Here is a 23,665-nt window from a genome sequence, read left to right as displayed (position 1 = left end):
ATTGTGTTTGCATTGGCAGCTCTGTAAAGTTTGATTCTGCCTCCAACAATCTATAATTCTCTACCCTCTCATTGTCACTTATCTCTTTACAAATTTTTGCCCCTTTGTCATTTATCCCAACATGAGAATATTTAAAGTTTAATTTGTATTGTTTCATTTTTATAGCTTTTGTGGGACCAAAAGCCTGCAATTTGGGGCATGTGATCAATAAATGGATCTAGGTCATTATCTAGACCACATTTGAGTTCAACAATTTTTTGGAATGGTTACCCCAAAATTTGGCCTCATAAATGTAGTTGTATTGCAAAGGCCAAAACGATACATTGATGACATAAAAAAATGAATGTTTTTACATATTTAGCTTCCTCTCAAAAAATTATCCAGTTTCAAGAAAGAAATGCCTTGTTTTAAGTTGATGTGCAAAAGTCATGGCTTCCAAAAGATGAACACATTGAGCACTAGAGTGGTGATTTTGTTTCTATCTATGGCATTTTCCAAATCCGGTTTTGTCTATATTGAATGTGCACGAAGACAAAGTGTTGGGAAGGTGTTTGTTGTCCAGATTCTTGTTGTTTGGGCTTCCAATTTGATAGCCCTGAACATGTCTTATGGTGCATGTTATTTTCTAGATGTTAATGGGAGATGTTTTGAGCTAAGTTACTTGTTTAGGTACATGAACCCGATTCGTGGGTTTGGGTAAATATTTTTTTGCCCTTTGGGTTTGTGGGTTGGGTTCGTCCATACACACACACACACACATATATAGATATACACACATATATGCACACACACACACACATATACACTCACACCCATATATACATACATATATGTGTGTGTGTGTGTGCAAAAATTTAAAGAAATATAAAGAATTATAAAACTATAGATATTTAATAGCATGTGATTTCATCGTTTATCAAATGCATGAGGAAAACCCAATGCTAGTATGGGTACTTTTAGGGACATTTTTTAGAGTTTTTGGATACGGCAAAAATGTCTATTTTGTTATGTTTTGGCGCACAACACCTTTGGATACCCTCAAGTTTGTACATTGCAAACCAAATTGCTTGGATACATACCTAGGGCGTACCTAGGCGAACCCTCGGGCGAACCCGGTTTGGGTGAGTGGACCAAAACTAGCTGATAACTCAAGTTTTGAGCCATTGGAATTGAGAATGAACATTCTTGGGAGTTTGGACCAACTAATTTAATGTGCACACTGCTAGTTGTGAAATTGTCATTGAGATCAACACTTCTCCATTGAATTGCATAGGTTGTATGTTGGGTTTAGGATGTTATTGACTAGCATCTATAAAGACCTAGCTTAAAGAGGATTTGAGGAAGCTAGTCTTCCCATTTTTGGTGTTTGCTCCCAATTTGGGTTTAATAAGTTTAAATATAAGTTGTTTCTAATTTCGCCTCTAGGTAGCAATTTTTTCTTTTAGAAACATCGTCTTTGTAACTTTATTTAAAGGAGCTTTGTCTCCTTGATTAATTGAACAACATCGATTCTTTGAAATCCATATGCTTTTGCATCTGTATTATGGTATCAGAGCAGCGAAATAATTTTTTTTGAAATTTCTTTGTTATTCTAAAAAATTTTGAAAGGAATTTTTTAGGAAAAATTTCAAAAGTGTTTTGAAGTGGTTTGCTTCCAGTTTGTGGATTTTTTGCTGCAAATCGTGTCGCGTCTCGTCTTTGCCCTTGATCTGCATCTATTCTCCACGTGTTTTTGCTCGATCTGGTTCATTCATGTCCGCCTAGGGTTTCTGAAATTTTAGACTAGTGTTTTGACCCTTTAGTTCAAGTCAAAATTTTATTCTAGTTGCAGATTCTTGGTGGGTTTTTCAAGACCTCAATTGGGTCGTCATCAGATTTTTTGGGTGCATCGTTTTCCATGCCTCGATTTTTGAGCTGTCAGATCTGCATTCTGATTTCAAATTCTTGGTGGGTTTTTCGAGAGCTTTTTTGGGTTGGTCTCATATTTTTTTGGGTGCCTTGTTTTTCGTGCCTCAAATTTTGTGCAAGCGAATTTGCCTTGGAATTTGTGCCTGTACTTGTTTCAGTGCATTAAACTTCGTACCTCAGGTTTTGTGCACTAAACATCTTCTCAGTACCTCATTTTTCGTGCCTCAAAAATCATGAAGATGGCTTATGGGAATTGGTGTTTGTTTCGGTTTTTAATATTTTTTTACCTAAAAAATATTCTCATGGGTTTTAATATTTTTTCCCTTGAAAAAATCTATGGGTTTTAATAATTTTGTCCTCAAAAATTATCTATGGATTTTAAATATTTTTGTCCTTGAAAAAAAATCATGGGAGGGTTTATGATTTTTTCCTCAAAAATTGTACGTTGTTGCAGTCTGTTTTTAGTCGCACTTGGAGTAGTTGTGCGAACATTTGCACTAGTCTCTTGTTGGCAGTCTATTTTCGGCCATCTTGCTCATCTACAATAGTTTGGAGGGTTTGCCGATTTTTTCCTCAAAATCGTGACAGTTGTTCTTGGTGTGTCTTTGGTTATAGGGAGGGACAGTTCTCCAACATTAGGTTGGACGGTTGGTGTTGTTTTGGGTATCTCTAGAAGTTCTGCAGTTTCTGGGAGGGTTGGTGGCAGACTCATCTCAAGTGACAAAGTTAGTGGCAGGGTTTTGTCTTTAGTTGCAGCGTGTTCTGAGAAGAAGGGGGCAACCTTCTCTGTTATTTCTCATGGTAGTTAGAATGATGACCATTAAGGGAGGGTATTTGAATAATATCTTTCTCTTTGTGTTATTAATGGTCATTTAAGTTGTTTCTAATGTTGCCTCTAGCTAGCAATTGTTTCTTTTAGAAACATCGTATTTCTAACTCTATTTAAAGGAGCTTTGTCTCCTTGATTAATTGAACAACATCGATTCTTTGAAATCCATATGCTTTTGCATCTATATTAAGTACAATACATTAGAGAGAAGGCAAGAAGGTTTACAATACTAACCGATGTTCACAAGATGTTTTTGTTCATGTGAATGGTGGTGTAGCATGTGAATGAAGTAGATGACAAACATTAAAACGGTTGAAGAAACATCTAAAATTCAAGCATTTTTGTTGTTTAATTGTTCACAAAGTTGTAACAACACTTTTAGAGTAAGGACTTGTTTGTGATGAATTGGGCAATGCACTATTGCTTCTAGTTTATGGACCAATTAATTCTAGAAGTGGTGACAATTTGTAGTGACATGATTATAAAGCTTTTGTGAAAGACACTATATCTGTCACCTCTTTACGCATATGATAATATAGTTTTCACATGATATTTTGGGCGTATTAATTTATAAAACCTTATTTCTCTAAAGGCTCTAGAAGAAAACATCAAAGGCATTTGTTAAGTGTGCTCATGCTTGTAGGGGAGTGGTTAAGTTACTACATTAGTGAGAGTATTACCATTGACAATGAATAAGGAGGACACTAAGAAATTTCAATTTTTGAGAGTATATTGAATCTTGATAGGGATGACAAAGAGTTGCTCAATGTGGATGGCTTGATCAAGTTTGTATTGTTACGAAATTTAAATTAAATTTCTATATTTTGCATTAAGAGAGATGCAGAAAATAGCCTAAACTTGAGAGAGAATTAGTGTGTTCAGTGGGGTCATGCAACAATATATAACTAATGCTCAAGACAGTGCCAGTGAAATTGCCACTTGTGTAAGATTTTGATTGACATAATAAACTTCATGTTAAGTATGATCTATTTCATAAATGCTCGCAAGTGATCATGCCAAATTGTAAGCCGAGGATTAGAATTTGTAACTTGTCACAATGGGCCCAACTCACTACAGTTGAGTAAATAATGTCCTCTTCTTCCCTTCTTGTAGTTGCACATTACCAAATGATGTTTCCTTCTCCTTTTTCAAATAAATTTCTTCTTCCTCCTTTAAGTGGGAATAGAATTGGAGCAAGGGTGAGAGCATACCATGTGTGCATGAAAGGTGTGACCTCTGTTGCAGAAAAATATTTATTTTAAAAGTGTCTTTTCTCTATGGCTGTATACATTTTAAGAATTTTCTAGTTGAGTTATATAAGTATTTTGATGTTAGTTCATGTTGGAATGGAAAAATCATTCACTGTTAGTGGATTGCCCTTGCAATGTCATTTGAGTTTTAATAACCTTGCTTTCTTATCCATTTATAATTGCAGCCATAAATTGGCAAACATACAAGTAGCAAAATTTGTTTTCACTGCTATACATATTTTGTATAATTTTACTAATAAGATCATGAATTTGCAGGTTGTGGTTAGCTTGCTGAATTTTGTTGAACGAGACCCTTCTTTTGGACCACACACAGATGCAAACATGAATTCTTCTCTTTTAGGTTCACCATGCATTGATGCAAACATGAATTATTCTATTTCAGGTTCACCACAAGAGGGTATAAATATGAAACATGCTATTTCAGGTTCACCACAAGAGGGTAAAAATATGAAACAAGCTATTACGGGTCCACCGCAAGAGAGTACAAATATGAAACAGGCTATTTCAGGTAAGTTTTGGAAAACCATAGGTTTGTTTGTTTTTCTTTTCAGTTTGTGTAGACTGCATGCAGAAATGGTGGACATGCATGGAAACTCTTTTTGCCACTTTGTTTGATATATATTGCATAGCCTATTTGATCTTTTAATTCCAATTTTTGATTTTGGCTTGGATCTCCATTTCTTTGTCAAGTATATGCAATTTATAGTCTCTTGCATTGTGCACTTGGGTATGCTCAAGTTCAGGGTAACTAACTTTATGTGTGATAAACGAGTTAAGGGTAACTAACTTTTTGTGTGATAAAAATAATGTGAGTTAATGCTTTTGGTGATTGTTAGTAAGCCAGCTGAACATGGGTACTCTATGCGAGGTTGGGTTTGTGGTAGATATATCCTTTTAATAGCAGGGCTAAATTTCATTTTTTTGTCTGTGGTATGTGTGTGAATTTTCTTTTACATAATAGCATTCCCTCTGGTCTCACTGACCACTTTAGCTAGATCACTCTAGCTAGTTTACTCATTCATCAGTATGTTTGTTTGGTGTTCTAGCTTTCAATTAATATTGTAACGAGTGAAAGTTAATTCTATGGTCATACGTACTTGCTTTTTCCACCCTTCCAGAATATTGAATTCTTTAGGAGGCTCTTTACCAAATTATGATTGCCTTAAAGATTTTGATGAAGCTTATACCCAATAAGAGGCTATGAAGTTTTCCATTATTCATTTCCTACTCAAAGCTTATGGCCTAGTTAGAATCTTAAAAAGATTTCTACTCAGACCTGGAAAGTGAGTTTACAATAAATTCCACATCCTAACCCATGCATATGGAAATCTAAGGAATATGCATCTACAAAAAAACATTATTATAGTGAAGAACATAGATATTGTATCTGCATTCATAAATAATGTACATCAAACTATATGCTTCAGGCCACTTTTTATGGTTGTGGCTGCTTTGCCATAGTTTTCATTTCTTATAATTTGATTTCCTTGCTTTCTTTTCTTTCTGTTGACAAATTATCCTTTTAAATGCGATAGCTATTTGGGAGCTGCCAATAAATTTATAGACTTGTCCAATTATATTAACTAGATAAACTGATTCTCAGCTATTAGACATGTTAAGACTTAGTAATGGTTAAGCATTTAACAACTCATTATGCCTTTAGTATTAACTATCCTAATAATTGATGCTGGTTATTGGACAGAAGTCTTAATAGTTACCACCTGCCTTTGCACTGGTTGCAATCAAGTCTGACTTATGGAAAGATTAAACTCAACTTTTAGTTCTATGTGGGTTGATTTCCGGCCTTCTTAATTTCCTTTAGATGACTTCATTTGCAAACTTAGTTAGCTTAAATGAATCTTCTGACTACAGATGTAGTAGATTGATTATCATGAACCTACACTAATGTGACACTCTAGGCTTGAGTGCAGTATGGAGGCAAGGCCCAGTCTAAGAGCAAAAGAGAAAATTGAGTTACAAATATATAATTATGTAAATTTTCTTCATTAGCTGTATTATCAGTATGCCCACACAAATGTCAATTCTAAAATATAGGTAAAAAAATGAAATGTTTAAGTGTGCTTCCTAGGGGAGATTCGATTCCATATGAATTTAAGTTTTGTTATAGGAATCCAGCTCCAGTACACATAAATCTGGAGCACAATTTAAGAAATTTTGGGCATAAATTTCAGTATATTATGTCATCTAAAGAAGACAGGATTGCCAGTTACTAGGGATTGTAAAAAGGGAGGCCATGGCCACTTGCACCCCGGACCAATATGTCAATGGAACTGTGACTTGGGATCAAGGCCAAGTGAATAGTTGCCGAAGAAGATGAAGTGAGCCAGATTCTGTCTTGAGCTTTGGGGGGAGCTGAATGGGAGCAGCACATTGATTATATATTTATGTTCTTTCATAAGCCAAATGTAAGATACATTAATAGAAAATATCATACATAATCAGCCAATGAAAGAAACAAACTGAAGTAACACAGATATGCCACTGAGAGGAGGAAAGAAATAAAGCATATGTATGGTCAGTTGGCCAAGCTTGAATGACCAAAATATGACTCTCTTATGATGGTTGAGGGCAATTTACTAGAAGTGACTGTTGTTTAACAACTTATCCTCTTACAAAAATAGTTAAAAATATCTCAGATAGAGCTTGGTACAAACATCTCCCTGTTGCCATGCCCATATCAACTTTTGGTACCACAATTCCTATTCCCACAACCAATTGTACTTTCGGAGGCTTTTTCTCACTCACTGATGCTATCATGGACAGAGGGTGCCAAGAAATAGGACTGTCCAATCGTTCAGCCTTAACCATCCAACACCATAGCTACAACAAAATATAATAGGACTCATAGAGAATAGAAGAACATCCAACATAACATAGCCACAAGATACAAGATTTATCCTAGGGAAAACCTAAAGGGAAAAACCTAACCTCAAAAGATTGATTATATTAGATTCCCAAAACTCATTACATCTACCACTAGGGCTTGTTACATGCTAGGCTGCAACCCAAGATTACAATAAGCTAATGCACAAGGTATAAAACAGAACATCACACTTGCATAATATGCTCATGCCCTTCACACTTAATCGCTTATCCTAATTAGTCCACTGCTTCTCTCAACTCTATCAATCAACTTTTTCTTTTCGCATGCTTTCTGCTCTCCCCCTTTTGCTACTCTTCCTTTGCTACCTTCTTGCTTCTCACTTGTTTGTCGTCGTTCTTGAGACAATTGGAAGTCATGTTTATATACCATCTGCAACTCTCCAAGACAAACTGGGCCGGCCATAGGTTGGCACTAAACTCTAGGTCACATATAACGTTAACTTTACAAAACACACCTTGGCCCCAAATCAGCTACAGTAATATAAGAATGAAATAACATCATATGCTTCATATCATGAGCTATACTGGACTCAATTTGCCTACATACACTTCCTCTTGTTTGTGCACGTTTTTCTTTGCTGGGGCAAACTCCCGAACCTTTTTATAGTCTTCCTTTATGCAAACTGGTAGCAGTCTCCACTGAGATGCCTCCAAATATCTTTGTGGTAACGAAAACCTTCCAAAATGGAGATCTAACATGCCTCCTAACTAACTCTGTCTATCGTCCAAATTACGAGATCAAAAAACTAATTGCGGTGGAATGCAGTACACTCCAATGACACTCCTTAGTAACCAACAACACAACACCTAGCAATAACAATAACTAAATTGACTTCCCTTTCGAATACTCCTTGATGCTCCTGCATCAAACTCTTTGAGGTAATTGAAAAGTGGCTCTCCCACATTCTCAAGTATCCATCCTCAATTGCTTCTCTGCCAGTGGTTTGACTCTACATCATCTCAACAAGTTAGATAGTTAACTCAGATCTTTGCATTGCGTCAATAGTTGGTGGTTTGTACAAGACTCCTTTACAAGCTACCTCAAAATAGGTTCGGTGTTTTGCTCACAAATCACTGCAGTGCCTCATAGTTGGCAATCTGTACAGGTCTCTCTACAAGCTGTCTCAAGATCGAAATTCGCTATGATACTGCTTGGTGCAAACACCACCTGTGAGCAGACAACCTCACAAAATTAGCACAAACTTCCACTCTTCAATTATCTGATTCCACATTTAGGAACAACCAACTCTGGTAAATTTCCCCTCTCTGTAAGCTACTTTAATTTAGCACTTAATTAATCAAAACATCCTTGAACTCTCTCTTTGGTGCTTCCTATCCCTCAGATTTGGCCGTACATCACTTTGCATCCCTAGAACAAATGTTTTAGAAATGTTAACCTTAACATGCCTTGTCAACTTACCTTTTGGAGACAGTATCTATTTGGCTCTTTCTTCGCACATGCTACCCTTGGGCTTCTTTCTGTTTCTTTATTAGTACTCCCTTTATTGTGGTATGATTTATTGCTTCTCCCTTTGTGGTAGAATTCCCTATCATCCCTCTCTTATTGCAGCATGAAACTCTTTTTGTTATGCTCACCATGTATCCTTCCTTGCTGCTTCTTCAACACATGAATACTTATGCCTATACAATTCTTTGAACATACCTGTAAATGTCCCCAATTCTGTCCATCAACCTATCCACAATTTAATTGCATGTAATCTGTCATAGATTCACTCTTCCACTCTCTGTTCCAGCACATCTTTTTGGAATGATTTCTCGGACCCAACATATTTGTCTCCTATGTCCTTTCCTGTTATAACAAGAGCATTGAATATAATGCACTCTTGAGATGATTTATGCAGACTTATAATCTGTGTAACATCATTTTTATCTCTTGTAGCTTAAGACTTTTCTTATTGAAGTGATGAATAATATTTGTGCTAAATATTTCTTTGTATGAGCTTTTGTAGTACATGGCCATGATAATTGAAGAAAAACAATACACTTCTTGTGATGAAGACTTCGCTTATCGAAGTGATGAATAATATTTGTCCTAAATATTTCCTTGTATGAGATTTTGTGGTCTAATTCCTTTACCCACGTCAACACTAAAGGGGGGAATGTTAGAAATTAGTGCTTGAACATAGTTTACATTTGTGTGTGAGATAATAAATCCTAAATTACATATTATTGTTAATTTATCACGGGGACGCGTCCCCCTCCTTTTTGGCCACGTCTCCCTGAGGGGGACGTCTCCGGGACGGGGGGACGAAGATGCGACGTCCCCCGCAGTCCCGCCATCACCACCCAATCGCCCTCGGAGACGTCTCCCGTCACCCTACGGCAAATGCAATAAAGAAAGTTAATTTTTATAAAAATGTGACTTTTTTAGAGGTTCGTCTCTCAAGGGATGGGGAGATGCCCAGACGTCTCCCGTCACCCTACAACAAATGCAATAAAGAAAAGTTAATTTTTATAAAAATGTGACTTTTTTAGAGGTTAAGGGGTAACCCTAATTGGACGTGGGCCCCACCCTTTACCCCAAAACAACACAAAACCATGTTTTTTTCAGATTTCACTCTCATTGTGAAAAACTGATTTTTTTTCCAGCAAGCTGAAGAGGAGGAAAAACTTGAAGAAGACTGATTGAAGGGGTGAGAAAATTGATTGCAAGTGTGATAGGAGCTAGAAGAAGCAAGAAGAAGAGGAAGCAGAAGTTTCTACTGCATTTTGGAGAGATTTTTCAAGCACAAGGTAGGGTTTTTCAACTTTTTCTTGTTTTTTTTTTGGTTTTATTTTCTGATTTTCATTGTTTTATGTCATTTTTGGATTTTTTTTCCCTATTCCTCTCAAAATGAGATTTGATGTTGAATCTTGAGGGCAAAATGATGAATGATTTTGCCCTTAAGATTCAACATCAAATCTCATTTTGAGATGAATAGGGAATTTTTTTTTTTGTTAAACTAGGCTGATTTTATTTTTATTTTTATTTTGTGAAATGCAGTGTCAATTTCACAATGAGCTCCCAAGGCATGAGTGAAGATGAGATGGAAATCCATTCTCATAGTGAGAATGATTTAGAATATGAACCTGAAAATGAGGGGGGTGACCATGGCGCTGATCTTGGAGCCCAATCTAGTTCTATGGCGAGTGCACCAGCTAGTACAGGTTGCCCTTCAGAGTTGTTGGCATCATATGCTAGGGGTCATTTTGATCCTAAGTCTCCTCTAAAACAGTTTGCTTCAAGAATATCATTACAAGGCACATCACATTCAAGTGGGGGAACAAGGAAGTGGAAGTGCAACATTTGTGACATTGAATGGTCTAGTAGCATTAGTAGGGTGAATGCACACTTTCTATTTTGGAGAGGAAAAGGCGTGAAACATTGTAAGTTTTTGGAGGAAGCTAAAAATATACAGTACAGAATTGAGTTTAACAGGCTTTGGGGGGTTCCAGATGACACAAATATTTCAATGCTTACTACTTTGTTTGCTAGGGCAGCCCTTTAGCGCAACCAGAGTCCGCCACATACTTCTCATGCTTCGCAAACGGGAGGAATGATGATTGGATCTCTATCCACTTCCACTTCTACTGCCACCAGGTCTGGGAAATATAGGTTGCAGACACCACAGAGCAACCCCATTGCTGATATGTTTAATGTGCAGCTAAGAGATGAGATAGATGAATCCATTGACAAGTTCTTCTTTGCCAATGGCATTCCATTTCATGTTATACGATCTCCTTATTATAGGGAGATGATGGCTATGGTGGCAAAGGGAGGACCATCTTATGTGCCACCAGGGGAGACGAAAATGAGGACCTCGATCTTGGATAAATGCTATTCCAAGATTAATATTTTGATGGATAAGATGAAGGCATGTTGGGTGGCATCGGGGTGCAACATAGTTATGGATGGGTGAACGAACATTAGCCATCGTCCACTCATCAACGTCATAGTCACATGTGTAGAGGGCCCATACTTCCTTAGAGCAGTTGATTGTACAGGGCATCGTAAAGATGTCGATTTCCAGTTTCAGGTCCTCAGGGAGGCTATTGAGGAGGTTGGGCCACAAAATGTGGTCCAAGTAGTGACAGATGCAACCCATGTGTGTAGAGCAACAGAGAGACTCATTGAGGCAGCCTATAGACACATTTGGTGGACCCCATGTTGTGTGCATGCCATGAACAATGCACTCAAGGACATGGGGAAGATTGACTGGATTAGAGGAGTGGTCATCAATGCGAGAGATGTGCAGATGTTTATCTGCAACCACCACACTTCACATGCACTCTTCAGGACCTTCGCGAAGAAGGAGTTCTTGAAACCAGTTGAGACTAGATATGCATCCTATTTCATTCTCTTGGAGAGAATGATTGAGTTGCAAGAGGCATTGCAACTCATGGCTATGACTAATGAGTGGAATAGGTGGGCTGAGGCCAAGACAGAGCAGGGGAGAAGGTTGAAGGAGATAGTGAAGAGTGATGTGTTTTGGATTGATGCGAAATACATTGTCTCCATCATTTCTCCAATATTCCAGGTGATCAGATATGGGGATGGGGATGCACCTAACCTTGGAGAGGTGTATGAGTGCATTGACTCTATGCTTGACCAGATGAGGGCTGTTGTGTGAGTGAAGGACCCCTCTCTAGCATTCTACAATGAGCAAATCCGACCTATCATTCAACGTAGATGGGACAAGTTGAACACTCCTTTGCATATGGCTGTCGTTGCCTTGAATCCTAAGTGGTACAAGGCTAGACCGGGTAGAGTGACACCGATTCAGGATGATGAGGTGAAGGCGGGTTTCTTTAGGTGCGTAGAGAAGATGTTTGATTCCAAAGATGTCCGCACAATTTGCACTGAGTGGGGAAGATTTGCCACTCTTAGAGGTTATTCAGATGCGGCAAAGATGGATATAGACACTATGGCACAAGAGGACCCACTTTTGTGGTGGAATTGTCATGGCTCGAAATCTTTGATCACCACTCTAGCCATCCGTCTGCTATCCTAGGTTTCCAGTTCTTCAGGTGCTAAGAGGAACTGGTCTACATATAGCTTCATCCACTCTCTTAAGAGGAAAAAACTTACCTCTAAGGGAGCAAAGAAGCTTGTGGCTGTACACAGTGCTTTGCGTCTCATGGACCGCAAGACACTTGTGTACAAGGAGAGTCCAGCGGCACGATGGGATGTAGGGCCAGAGGAGCCTTCACAGATTGATGAGGATGATGCTACCACTTCAGATGCAGGGCTAGTTGGTGTGAGCTTGAGGGATCTTGATCTTCAGGAGTCCAACAGTTCTAGTGAGGAGGAGTTCGCAGATGGTTAGAGGCCTCCATTAGCTACATTTTGAGTTTTGTCATTTTGTCTTTGACTCTAGTCTCTTTTGTAATGCTATTGCTACACGTATTTGTATTTGGCAACTCATTTTAATCATGAAGCATGTAATCATCTTTATTATTATAGACTTTGCAACGGCATCAGGTATTCATATTTTCGTTTTCCTTTTTCGATATAATAGAAATCTCCAATTTGACAATTTCATTTGTCAAATTTTATTTAGCAATTACTAATTACTAATCTTGGTATTTCCTATAGTTTCATTTGAAATCTAATTCTTATACTGTTATACTGTCATACATCTTTTCAAAACTAGTTTTTCAAGTACTATATGTATATGTATAACTATATCAGCACCACCACCCTGCCACCCCCCTCGCCGCTGTCCCCCCACCGTCCCCAAACTTAGGCCCTTGGTTCCCCCATCCCGGAAACGCATCCCTGCGTCCCCCCTTCCCTAACACTCGTGGAACACTGGTATTTAATAATATTAGTTAGTTTGTTGAGTGGTTTTGGGTAATTGAAAAGTTTAAAGGCTTTATAATTTCATATTGTATTGTATGAAATGTGTGATTGTGATTAATCAATTTTGTTATAGAGTGTAATCTCAAACCACTATTATAACTGTTTGTAGTGTTTATATTTTGGAATTAAAGGAATCTATCATAGTAATGTGAAGACCAGAGGTTTAAACAATGGTGCCACATAAGCAGATAGGCTGAAGTAGAATTCTATGTTTCGGACAGAGTTATTGTGCCATTTAGGGCATGTCAATTTGATGTTGTGTGTTTGCATGTACGCTAGGCGTAGCCAAGTATGATCCAGTTCACTGCTTGATAGGTGGAAATGTGCAAAAGTTTCTTATTGGTTGATTGGTAGATAACGACAAACGTCTCTTTATGGCTATGTGAGATTTGAAAATTATTAGAGGCACTATTGAAATAGTCAAGGAATCAACATATATTCAAAAGAAGCTAAATTGAGGTGGGATCTTGGAGTTTCAACTACAGACCCATGGTGCAAAAGTGACCTTTCAGTTTCCACATTTGTATGATCAATCATTAGTGTGTCAACATAAAGGATCGGATTTTTTTTGGAAAGGGGTGGTGTTGGGTGTAATGTCCCCATTTTGCGAGCATCAGAGTTTGTAAGAATTAGCCTATCATTTGACCCTCATAGGCTAATAATTATTGATAGAGGGCCTCGTGTGGCAGTTACTTGGTGATTAGAGACATTACTCTTCAGCTGGATTCAGGTTTTGGCCTTTGCACAGGTTTTTTTGACTCAGATTGGCACACTTACTATTTATAGTAAGTTACCATTTTGGGAGAGTCAGGGTTCCTATTAATAGAAAGACACCTGAGTAGAGCTTATTGGCAGTGTCGACCTTGATTGGGCCTTTGCAGCTATTTCTAGACTCAGTTCCACATACTTACTATTTATAGTAAGTGACTATTCAAGGTTTCTATTTTTAGACAGGTATCCAATCACATGGAGAACAGGGAGAGTCGACTCCTGGCTCAGACGGTTTAGCAATTAGACAAGTACATCAAGAGATATTAAAGTTTAAGTGACTTAAGTGATTTATTTAATATTTTAATATTATTATAAAGTTCTAAAGTAACTTTATAATAATAAAGTCACTTTAATATAATAAAGTGCGTTAAGTGAATAATTTAATGTGGGAATAAATCTTTTATCCCACATTGGCCAGGAAGGTGTTTGAGCTCTCTTAAGGAAAGAATAAAAGGAAAGGCAAGAGTTCATTCTCGACATCCAGTTGATGAATAGTATTTTAATTGATTTTTATTGTGGAGCCTAGGGCTTTCGCAATTTTCTTCTTTGATCATAGGAAACGAAAACTTCCTATTGATAGCAATTTTGAAGGTGTGAAATAACACCTGAATTATTGCAGTTGTGGGAAAGAATACTTCAGTTCTTTCATTTGTGCAAATTGGTGAAGTTTTCTACAAAGGTTTGAAGTTTATTGTTGAAGAACATTTATAGTTGGTTGTGAATCATCCTTATTTGGCAACAAATTATTCAAGGTTTTAAGAGCAGATTGCAAGTTTGTTCTTGCTGCTACAGTGCGCATGAACAGTGCCGTGAACAGTGCGCTACAGTGCCATGAACAGTGCGCATGAACAGTGCCGTGAATAGTGCGCTACAGTGCCATGAATAGTGCGCATGAACAGTGCCGTGAACAGTGCGCTACAGTGCCATGAACAGTGCGCATGAACAGTGCCGTGAATAGTGCGCTACAGTGCCGTGAACAGTGCGCATGAACAGTGCGCTACAGTAGTTGGAGTTCTATAGAAGGGGATTTAGAAAGGTTGAACAGCTATATATATTTGACAAGGGATTTGCATATGAGGAGAATCAAACCAATATATCAAGGCAGCCATTGAAATACCAGGTTTTCTATCTATGGTCATTGTATTAGAAAATCATTACTTCATTGCCTCATTTTCTATTATGATTATATCATGAAATATTTGGAGGTTGCATATGTTTAATGGAGATATAATTTGCATATTCCACATTCATGGTAACATTCAACATTGATCAGCCATTTAGCTTTCATGCCAATTGTTTGCTTAAATGCCTAATGGCTGTAGGTGTACTTTGGGATGCATGACAAGTGTTTGACAATATTCCTTGGGGCTCAAATAAGTGAAATAGGGTCAGATTAGCCAAGGGATATTACATTGGGGGGTTGAAGTTAGCAATGGAAGGAGTGTTGGCATGCATTGTGAGGCATAATTGAATTTAATTAAAGGCGATGGATTGTAACAGATAGTCTTTGCAAGCAGATTGAGGGTAGCAGTTGGGTTAATATAATAATGGGTTGCATACAATTTGTAGGTATCCATAGGGCATGTAAATCTTTTTTATTTAATAAAATAGTGTTTTTCCTATTTTTGGTGCTTTCATTGTGTACTTCGGGAAATTAGTAGATGCTTGTTCATTTGACCATTGTCAAAGTAGTCAATTCTTGTGAGTGAGAATTGTGCGAGCTACAAAATAAAGAACATTTGTGCATGTTTGTTGTATTGCAAGTATATCGAAGGCACTATTGCCCATAGAGGCAAAAGAGAAGTAGACATCAAGCAGTTAGATCAACTTGATATGATGAGAGCACTTAGTGCAAGGCTTTATGTCATGGAGTTTGTGCAAAGAAGATGAATGGCTGTGACAAAGGACATCAATGAGGATGAGAGAGAAGATGATATGTGAGGAGTGGCAAAATTGAATTTGACGAGAAAGTTGCCACAAAAGACAAGTTTTTTAAAGCCTTAGCGAGAGGAAGAAACAAACCAAGGTTTAACTTGAATTGAGAAGATTTTATAGACTAGATAATAAGGCTTGAGTTTGAAACAATTTAGGGCTTCCAAAAGTCAAGTACATGAGCACAAGTTGAAGGGACATGTCGCATTGGGTGAGACTTTGTGTAAAGTGAGCTCACATGGTCAAGAAACTCAAAAGGAAGTTTATGCTACCAAACTTCGCATTAGACTAATTCAAAAGACTCCAAAATTCTTCCCAAAGAGAGACATCTATGAAAGAGTGTATTGAAGGATTTTATATATGAACTCAACCTTTGGGCTACACACAAAGACAATGATGCAAAGAAAGGTTTGGATTATGTCAATCGGTTGCATATTTCAATTCAAGATAAGATATGTTTGTTGAGTATACTTTCCTTAGAAGATACCTATTAGGTTGTGCTCAATAATGAAGTTGTCATGCAAACAATGGAGTGCAAGAGACAAGACTAGGGGTGAAAATAGCAAACAAGGAAGCGAGTGACTTAGGTATGTGCAAAAAGAGATGGATAGCATGCAAACAATACTAATAGAGCTCTAAAGGAGATAAAAATCTAAATGTTAGAGGCAGAAGAGGCCACACAAGTTGTGGCTTCAAAAGGGACCTATTTTAGATGTGGAAAAGCATGCCATTGAGCATTTGAATATGTAGAAGTCAAGTGGGAGCAAGGTTGTTAAGGAAAAAGATCACATTTTGCAAAGGTTGAAGAGACGAGTGAAGTAGAAAGCGTCGCTCTATAGCATGGAGAAAATTTGATGATGTGTAAAATGCTAATCAAAGAAGCCAAGGATGAATACAGATCATGGCCTCTTAAATTGAGAGGTAGGAGAGGCCAAAAAGGTGGTGGCTTCAAAGGGACCTGTTTTAGATGTGGACAAGCATTTCATTAATCATTTGAATGTGGAGAAGTCAAGTGTGAGCAAGGTTATTTGGGAAAAAGAGTGCATATTGCAAAAGTTGAATAGGAGAGCTAAGTAGCATGTGTTGCTCTAGAGATGGAGAAAATTTGATGATGCGAAAATGCTAATCAAAGCAGCCAAGGATGAAAATCAACCATGGCCAAGGAAGAGCGTCTTTGGCACCGAGTACAATTAAGGTTAGTATGTGTTTTAAGCTGATAATTTTTGAATTAGCACACACAATTAATTATGAGAGATATGGTTTAGAAATTGGAGTTAAAACCTATCACATATCCCACACCAAATAGAGTCTCTTGGTTGTAGAAGGGACAACTTATATTGATTGAAACTTTGAGCAATGCAAGTTGCATTCAACATTTTTAGTTCTGCAAATAAAGTATGGTGTGATGTGATTGCAATGGACACATGTCATTTGTTGTTGGGCATGCTTTGGATTTTGGAAATATGACAAAAGCACTATCTATAATGAGTGGAAGAACATATTCACCATCATGAAGGTAAAAAGTTTGAGTTCTTACCAATTTAGGAAGGAGAAATGACAAGCAAGGTGATTTTCTTGAGCAACAAGGAGTTTCTCAAGGTAGTGTGGAATTTATGGTAGTTTTATGCAATAGTGCATGAGCTTGTGCTAGAGAAGATGCTACACAACTCAAAAGAGTTAGAAATTGAGGAGTTCATAGACATCATCAGATTTGAGATGCTAGAGGGATTGCTGCTAATGTAGAGCATATAACATTGCATTGATATGATTCCATGGTCTAGGCATTGCATAAAATGAGTCTAAATTCAATAGATAAGTAGAAGAATAGTAGAAATTATGTTTGATCAAAGTAAGTTTGAGCCCTTGTGTGGTGCTTGTAATAGTTGTACCAAAGAACGGAGGAGAATGGAGAATGCAAAATGCACATGAATTAAAGAATAATCAACAAAATCACTATCAAGTATTGTTTTTTGTTAGAATGATATTTAAACTAATCTCGCTCTGTTGAAACACTTCTGTTATTATCTAACCCGCATCGTCATTCTCGTATCACCTTGTAATCCATGTCTGGCTGTGCAGGATAAATGCCTAAATCAGCGGCAGAATCATCAAAAACACCCGCTGCAGCAGAAACCTCACGAGCATCCAAATCAGACGTCCCACGGAAAGTTGAAAGAATGAAGTATCAGTATCAGAGAGGAGGGTTAAGAGAGTCAAAGGTCCAGAGCATCTGGGACAACATTGGTGACACCGACCTTGGCCACATTGATATTCAGGATTTCAGGGATCGGGTCTTCTCGCCCAATGCATATGGCAGGCCTAGGCAAATGCTGGAAAGTGGCATCGCCCAAGCAGCAGGTTTTCCTCCAGCAATCCAGAACTATGAATTAGTAGTGGAAGCTGCTCGGCATTACGAGCCAAAGTCCAGATTAGTGCTTCTGGAAGATATCACTATCGCCGACTTCTCCCCTGAGGCTATCGGTGATGCATTTGATATCCCCTTTCCAAATAATCCCATAGCTACAACAATGGACGAGGCACAGGGGGAGTATGATATGAACCCAGCCCGATGCAAGGCACTGATTAACGAAGAATGGTTCAAAGAAAAAAGGCCTTCAAGCACCAGGATTGTGAAAAAGACCCCCAGAAGTGACTTTCATAATGAACATGGCGATATGGTCACCTTACTTAGCCGAGTCATGGGACTTCCTAAGTCCAACTACTTTGAAGAATGGATGTTCTATTTTACAGAACAGGTCTTTGCCGGAAAGTCTAAGTTTGACTGGGCCCAGATCATAAGTGATAACATCCACGCTCAGTTAATTGAGCTTGAGACAAAGAAGTATTTCGCCATGACCTCCTATTTGGTCTATATGTTCGCAAAGAATCAGCCACTGCCAGGATTAATAATGAAAGGTGAGATCGGGAATGGGCCTGGTCAGGTAAAGGTTTATGATTGCTACCCGCAGCTGCACTACCAGGATATAGCTCAAAGGGAAAAGAGTAGCCCGGCTTACGCGGTTGGACAGTACGAACATGTCAACGACGCCTTCACAATGCGCCTAGTCAGGCTAATGCAGGGAGGGTTACACATAAGGCTCTCGGAGCAAGCTACCATTTTAGTGCAGAGGTATGGGGCCTGGTTTATTCAGTTCCCAAGATTCTCCTACATCCGAATTGCTAGCTTTGAAGGTGCCCCCCTTCGACTTCCGCGGTACCCAACCGATAAAGTAGTCCTCATGGAGGTGGCAAGACAATCACGCCCTGTCGGCATATTGTTACGAGAGAGCAAGCAAGCTGGATTCGCATTTCCAGTGATCATAGGCAACCATGATGTCCAATTGAGAACTCCCACCCTAGCAGAAGAGTCCCTTGCAGAGCTAGCCTCCTATGGCCTACAGGAACATTTTCCAAGAAAATGTTTTGATCATGACAATTTGGCAAAGAGGGCTTACGGTAGGCGCTACAGAGCAAAGGAGTCAATTGAAGATTACTGGAAAAATTGCTCCGATGACTACGAAGTCAGGCGACGGGAATATTCTAGATTGAGTGTGCAGCAAATGCGACTCTTTGAGTACCGTCGGGTCCCGGATCAGCTCACAGACTCGGGGAACTGCCTCCAAGTCCGAGAATTCGAAGCAGTAAGGCATCTCTTGCCAGGCGTTGATTGGTCTCAAGACCCAATCACGGATTTCGAAGCAGTCATGGCGGCCCCGGCAAGATACACAGATCAGTGGTTACAACACCAGATCGAGAGGCTAGTCCATGAAGGGGTCCAGTTTACTTACCATCTGATGGGCAGTTTCGACTCTCAGTCTTCCGAAGATGAAAGGACATCAGCTGAAAAACCAGAGAAAAGGAAGAAAGCTAAGGCTTGCAGAGGGACTCGGACGTCCAAGAGAACAAGGAGGGAGAAGATTCCCATAAGAAGGCCAGAGACCACTTCATCTTCAAGGGACCCCAGTTCGTCCGATGATGCCATAGATTTGGATTGCATACCTGCTCCGCCTTCCCAGAGCGACATAGAGGCATTCCAAGCCAATGACTCTCCTGCTCCAGATATGCCGGACACCGAGCAAAAGGGCCCCAATCCGACTAAGCCGGGTGACCAGATAGAGGAAGGAGAAATCCCATCCACCCAGGGGATCGAAGTGCATGAACCTACCCAGCAGAGCCGCCACGAATTGCTACTCCTCCATGTAGCCAAGGACGACTCAACTGTCGAAGGGGAACAAAGAACAGACGAGATCCATGAGCTCGAAGGAACCAAGGGGCCACCATCACAGGAAGATGTCAGACAATTATTCAGTGAAATAGGGGAGAACTCAGATGCAAACAAGGAGCTTCCTCCTTCTTCCACCCCTCCGGTGGCGGGACAGCTGCTAATTTGTGATCAGCCGGTTGAAAGCATGGGAGCACAAGGTGCTAACTTAACCCTATCCTCAACTCAGACAGTGCCTCAAGAGTGGCTGATCGCCAGAGCTCAGCGTAGGGCTGCCACCAAGGCACCCATTGATCTAGAGGACATCTTCTCACGAATGGATCAAGCAAAAGCAAAAGGGAAGAAGAAACCAAGAACATACTCTAAGATAACCAAGGATGAGCAAAGGAACCGCACTCTTCGTATTGCTACCCCGCCCGTAAACAAGCCAGCAGATCAAATAACCCTGGCAGATTATAGCATTACGACTGTCCCCATCGGACGAGCTACAAAAGAGCAAGAAAAGGAGGAATTTAAGGACTCAGTGCAGAACATACTCAGACAGCTCGAGGAAATCACGGCTGAAAAGGACATGTATCGGGCCCGTGCTGAACAAGCCGAGGGATACATCGATAAGCTCCTACGGCCACTACACAACCCCTCTGAATCCCATATTCCCCCAATGGCATTGGCGCAGAGGACCACAACTGAATTTGAAGGAATCCGGGATACCGCAAAGGCCGTTAAGGAATGGGTGCAGGACATCAAGAAAAAGGGAGAACAGATCCTCAAAGAAGTAAAGGAAATGGCTCTCCATCGAGAGCTCACTCTAGTCAGGCTGTTGGAAGTAAAGAGAGAATCCCTTCACATGCATGAAGTAGCGGCCTCTACCCTTCCCCTCCTAAGAGCTCTTTTCTGGACACATACACAAATTCCCACACTGCCTGACATCCTGAATCCCCATAGCATCAGTGTTCTCAAGGAATGGTATTGGACCGTCACCATGAAGAACGACGGCCAGGAAATTATTGACAAAGAAAATGATGCATGCGAGGCAATTCTGGGGAACATGCAAGAACTAGGCAAGACCATCCTCCGATCAATGGTTTCGGGGTGGATAAATGACCTGTCCGACAGTGTAATCCGGCCGGATTGGGAGGAAAGATTGGGAGCAGATAAGGTTTCTTATTCCATCGAAGACTTGAGTTTTGCTGGTCAGTTCCATTCAGACATATTGTGCTTCGAGCGTAATCGCTCCAGCTGGAAGGACGGTTTAAGGCACGTGGACCAGTATCTCGAAGGCATGCAATACAAAATTCGCCACCCTCCCATGCCGCCTTTTAATCCCCTCTTCCAATTATGCATCAAGTTTCAGGAATATGTCCGCGAGGAACGAGCAGCAGGTCGTGATTTATGGCGAGAATACCTGCATGGCGAAGACCAGTTTCTGCAAAAGGAATGTGAAACCAGGATAGAGAAAGTAGTTTCTCAAAAATGCCTTTTTCCCTCCAAGTCTTAAAAAGTGCACTTTTGTCCCAAAAAGGTGACAGTTGACTTTTGGTCAACATATTGTAAAGTTTTTTGTGCACCTCCCCTTTTTGGATTATTTCAAAAGTTGTAATTATCCTTTGGTAGTTATTGCTCCTTTTGGGGTAGTTGTAGATATTTATCCCCCTATTTATGAGTGTGGGTCCCTCTTTTTGTAAGGATGAATCTGGGCCACTTGTTTAGATTAGATCTTGGCCATTCATCCATTTTTGGAAACCTATTTAAGGGGACTGGTTTTCCCTCATTTAGGAGGAAGTTCTTGAATTGTTGCGAAAGCTCTGAAGAAATTTTGCAGGAATTAATACAATGGATTAAAATTACCTTCAAATTTCCTTGTGAGTGCATGGTCTCCTTCTTCATTCAAATTAGAAAGCTTTTAAATTATGTCTGTTCATTTTGCATAGCAGTTCTTACCAAGCATCTGATAGAACCTTCACAGTCCATACCATTAGAGGATAGCTGATTGCTTTTTCCTTTCTGCATGGTTAATCTGGGCTATTTTATGATTCAGTTCGATTATCAAATATATACATATCATGAATGTAGAAGTTCTAATATGGTATTTGGTAATATGAAAATCTGGTTTCTCCTTTGAAGATTGCACTAAGTTTATGCAAACATTGTGTCTAAATGACTGATGATGCTTAATTTAGTTTCCTGGAGGTGTCTGTCTGCTTGGGTAAATCTGTTGTCCTAGTTAACATTTACAGTTCTCTTTCTCCCTACCCTTCCTTTCTTTCCTCCCAATTTTATCCCCTTTTTTTAGAAATCTGCAGTCTTGCTAAATCAGCTTCAAATTAACCAACATCACCTGAAAGAAAACCAAAAGAAGTCCCTGGGAATTCGTACATGGAATTGCCAATCAAACGTAAGCCCCCTTGTGTTTCCAGCAAAAAACACATCAAACCACTGAGAGATCCCGCAGTCAAGACCTGACAAAAGAAACCTTGAGGTTATCCCCATTGATCAAATCGTAGAAAATAGCATTAGGGATTTCCTTATTTCAAGAGAGGGTAGGATACTCAGTGAGTTCATTCTATTCTGCGTTGGCCATATGGAGTTTGCAGCGATGCGATTTCATCCACGTCAACACATAGGAAGATGATAAAAAACTTTAGTGGTGTGCATGCCACTAACTATGTGTAGATGGGTGTTCTTGATTGGATTATTGCCACATCAAAGAGTTTTAAACTCCACAAGGTGAGAGAGGGCTTGTGTTGGTGCTCCCTAATTTTAATAGGGTTTCTCAAGTTGATTGTAATGTTTGCATAAATATATTTGATGTGGTACTTATGAAGGAAGACTAATTACATTCTTTAGTGAGAAGTTGAATGATTTTGAGAAGTGCTTGGTATAAAAGTTGGTGTTTTATACCATCATTCAAGATCTATGGAAGTAGAGGCATTACTTGTTGCCCAAAAAAATGTACAAGTGAAGCCAAACCAAAGGCATATGAGGTAGGTGAAATACTTGTAGGGTTATTTCTTTTTGTTGAAACATAGATCCGACAAGTCAAGTCAAGCCACAAATGCTTTGATGAGAAGACAAGTTTTGGTGCCCATGGCAGATGTTGAATTAATGGGTGTGCAAGCATGAAGGATTTGCATATGGTAGATTGAGATTTCACATATGCATGGAAGGTATGCAAAAAGACTTGGGTTGAAGAGAGAGGCCCATTCGGAACTTACTTTGTAGATAGATAATATCTATATTGGAAATAGTAGTTGTGTATCTCATCAAAGAATTTCATAGTAGTGGGTTGGGAATCTTGGGATAAGATAGACTATTTTGGAGAAGCAATAGTATTGGCTTGAGTTGCACAAAGATGTAAGTTTGTTGGAGGATGAGTGATAAGTGGATATAGTGGGACTTAATGTCAGTGCAAGCAAATTTTGCATACAAATTGGTAAATAGGTTGAATGGAAGAGTACCATTCTAGATTCTTTATGGGATATCACTCAAAGATGTCACAAAGTTCTTGTAGTAGACTTCTCCTTTCTAAGCATGAGTATGGATTCCATATAACATACCAAACCAATACGCTCCATTAAGGCTCCGTCTATTTTATTGGTTATCATACCAAACCAATATGCAATATCACAAAAGTTGTTCCTATCCTTATCAAAGGGGTGAAAGGACAATGATGATTCTTTCCTTGACTTCTTGAATGCCCTTTGAGTACTCTTTATTCCTCTTTTCCCATGATTTGAAAACTCACAAACATTTATGATAGAAACTTTGTAGAGATGAACAATGGTTTAAAATATAGAATTTTTAGCATTTTGAGGATTTGTGCCTTATGGGTTGTCTAGGGCACTACTCAAGCAATGCAACTAGGCTTGGGTAGGTGTCTAGAATGAAATGTGCCCCCGTTTTTTTTTTTTTTTTCAATTTTTCCAGTTTTCAAATATCACAAACACCCATTAAGCTTAGGAAAT

At 39.1% G+C, this 23,665-nt stretch overlaps 1 protein-coding gene across 3 annotated transcripts in view; it reads left to right on the top strand.

Annotated features, from left to right (window-relative positions):
- Positions 1–23,665, top strand: part of LOC131044455 (protein OSB3, chloroplastic/mitochondrial) — a 118,009-nt gene that overhangs the window by 55,187 nt on the left and 39,157 nt on the right. Inside the window, exons 3-4 of one of the 3 annotated variants that reach the window (XM_057977783.1) lie at positions 4,264–4,348; positions 4,433–4,516. In XM_057977783.1, the coding sequence (XP_057833766.1) occupies positions 4,264–4,348; positions 4,433–4,516 (169 nt within the window). Of the gene's footprint in view, positions 1–4,263; positions 4,517–23,665 lie in introns of all 3 variants that reach the window. The other 2 variants (XM_057977782.1, XM_057977781.1) reach the window with 2 other exon arrangements.

Source organism: Cryptomeria japonica, chromosome 10 (genome assembly GCF_030272615.1).
Source record: "Cryptomeria japonica chromosome 10, Sugi_1.0, whole genome shotgun sequence".
NCBI lineage: Eukaryota > Viridiplantae > Streptophyta > Pinopsida > Cupressales > Cupressaceae > Cryptomeria > Cryptomeria japonica.
The sequence above is the reverse complement of the archived record's forward strand: the minus strand, read 5'-3'. Positions and strand labels throughout refer to the sequence as shown.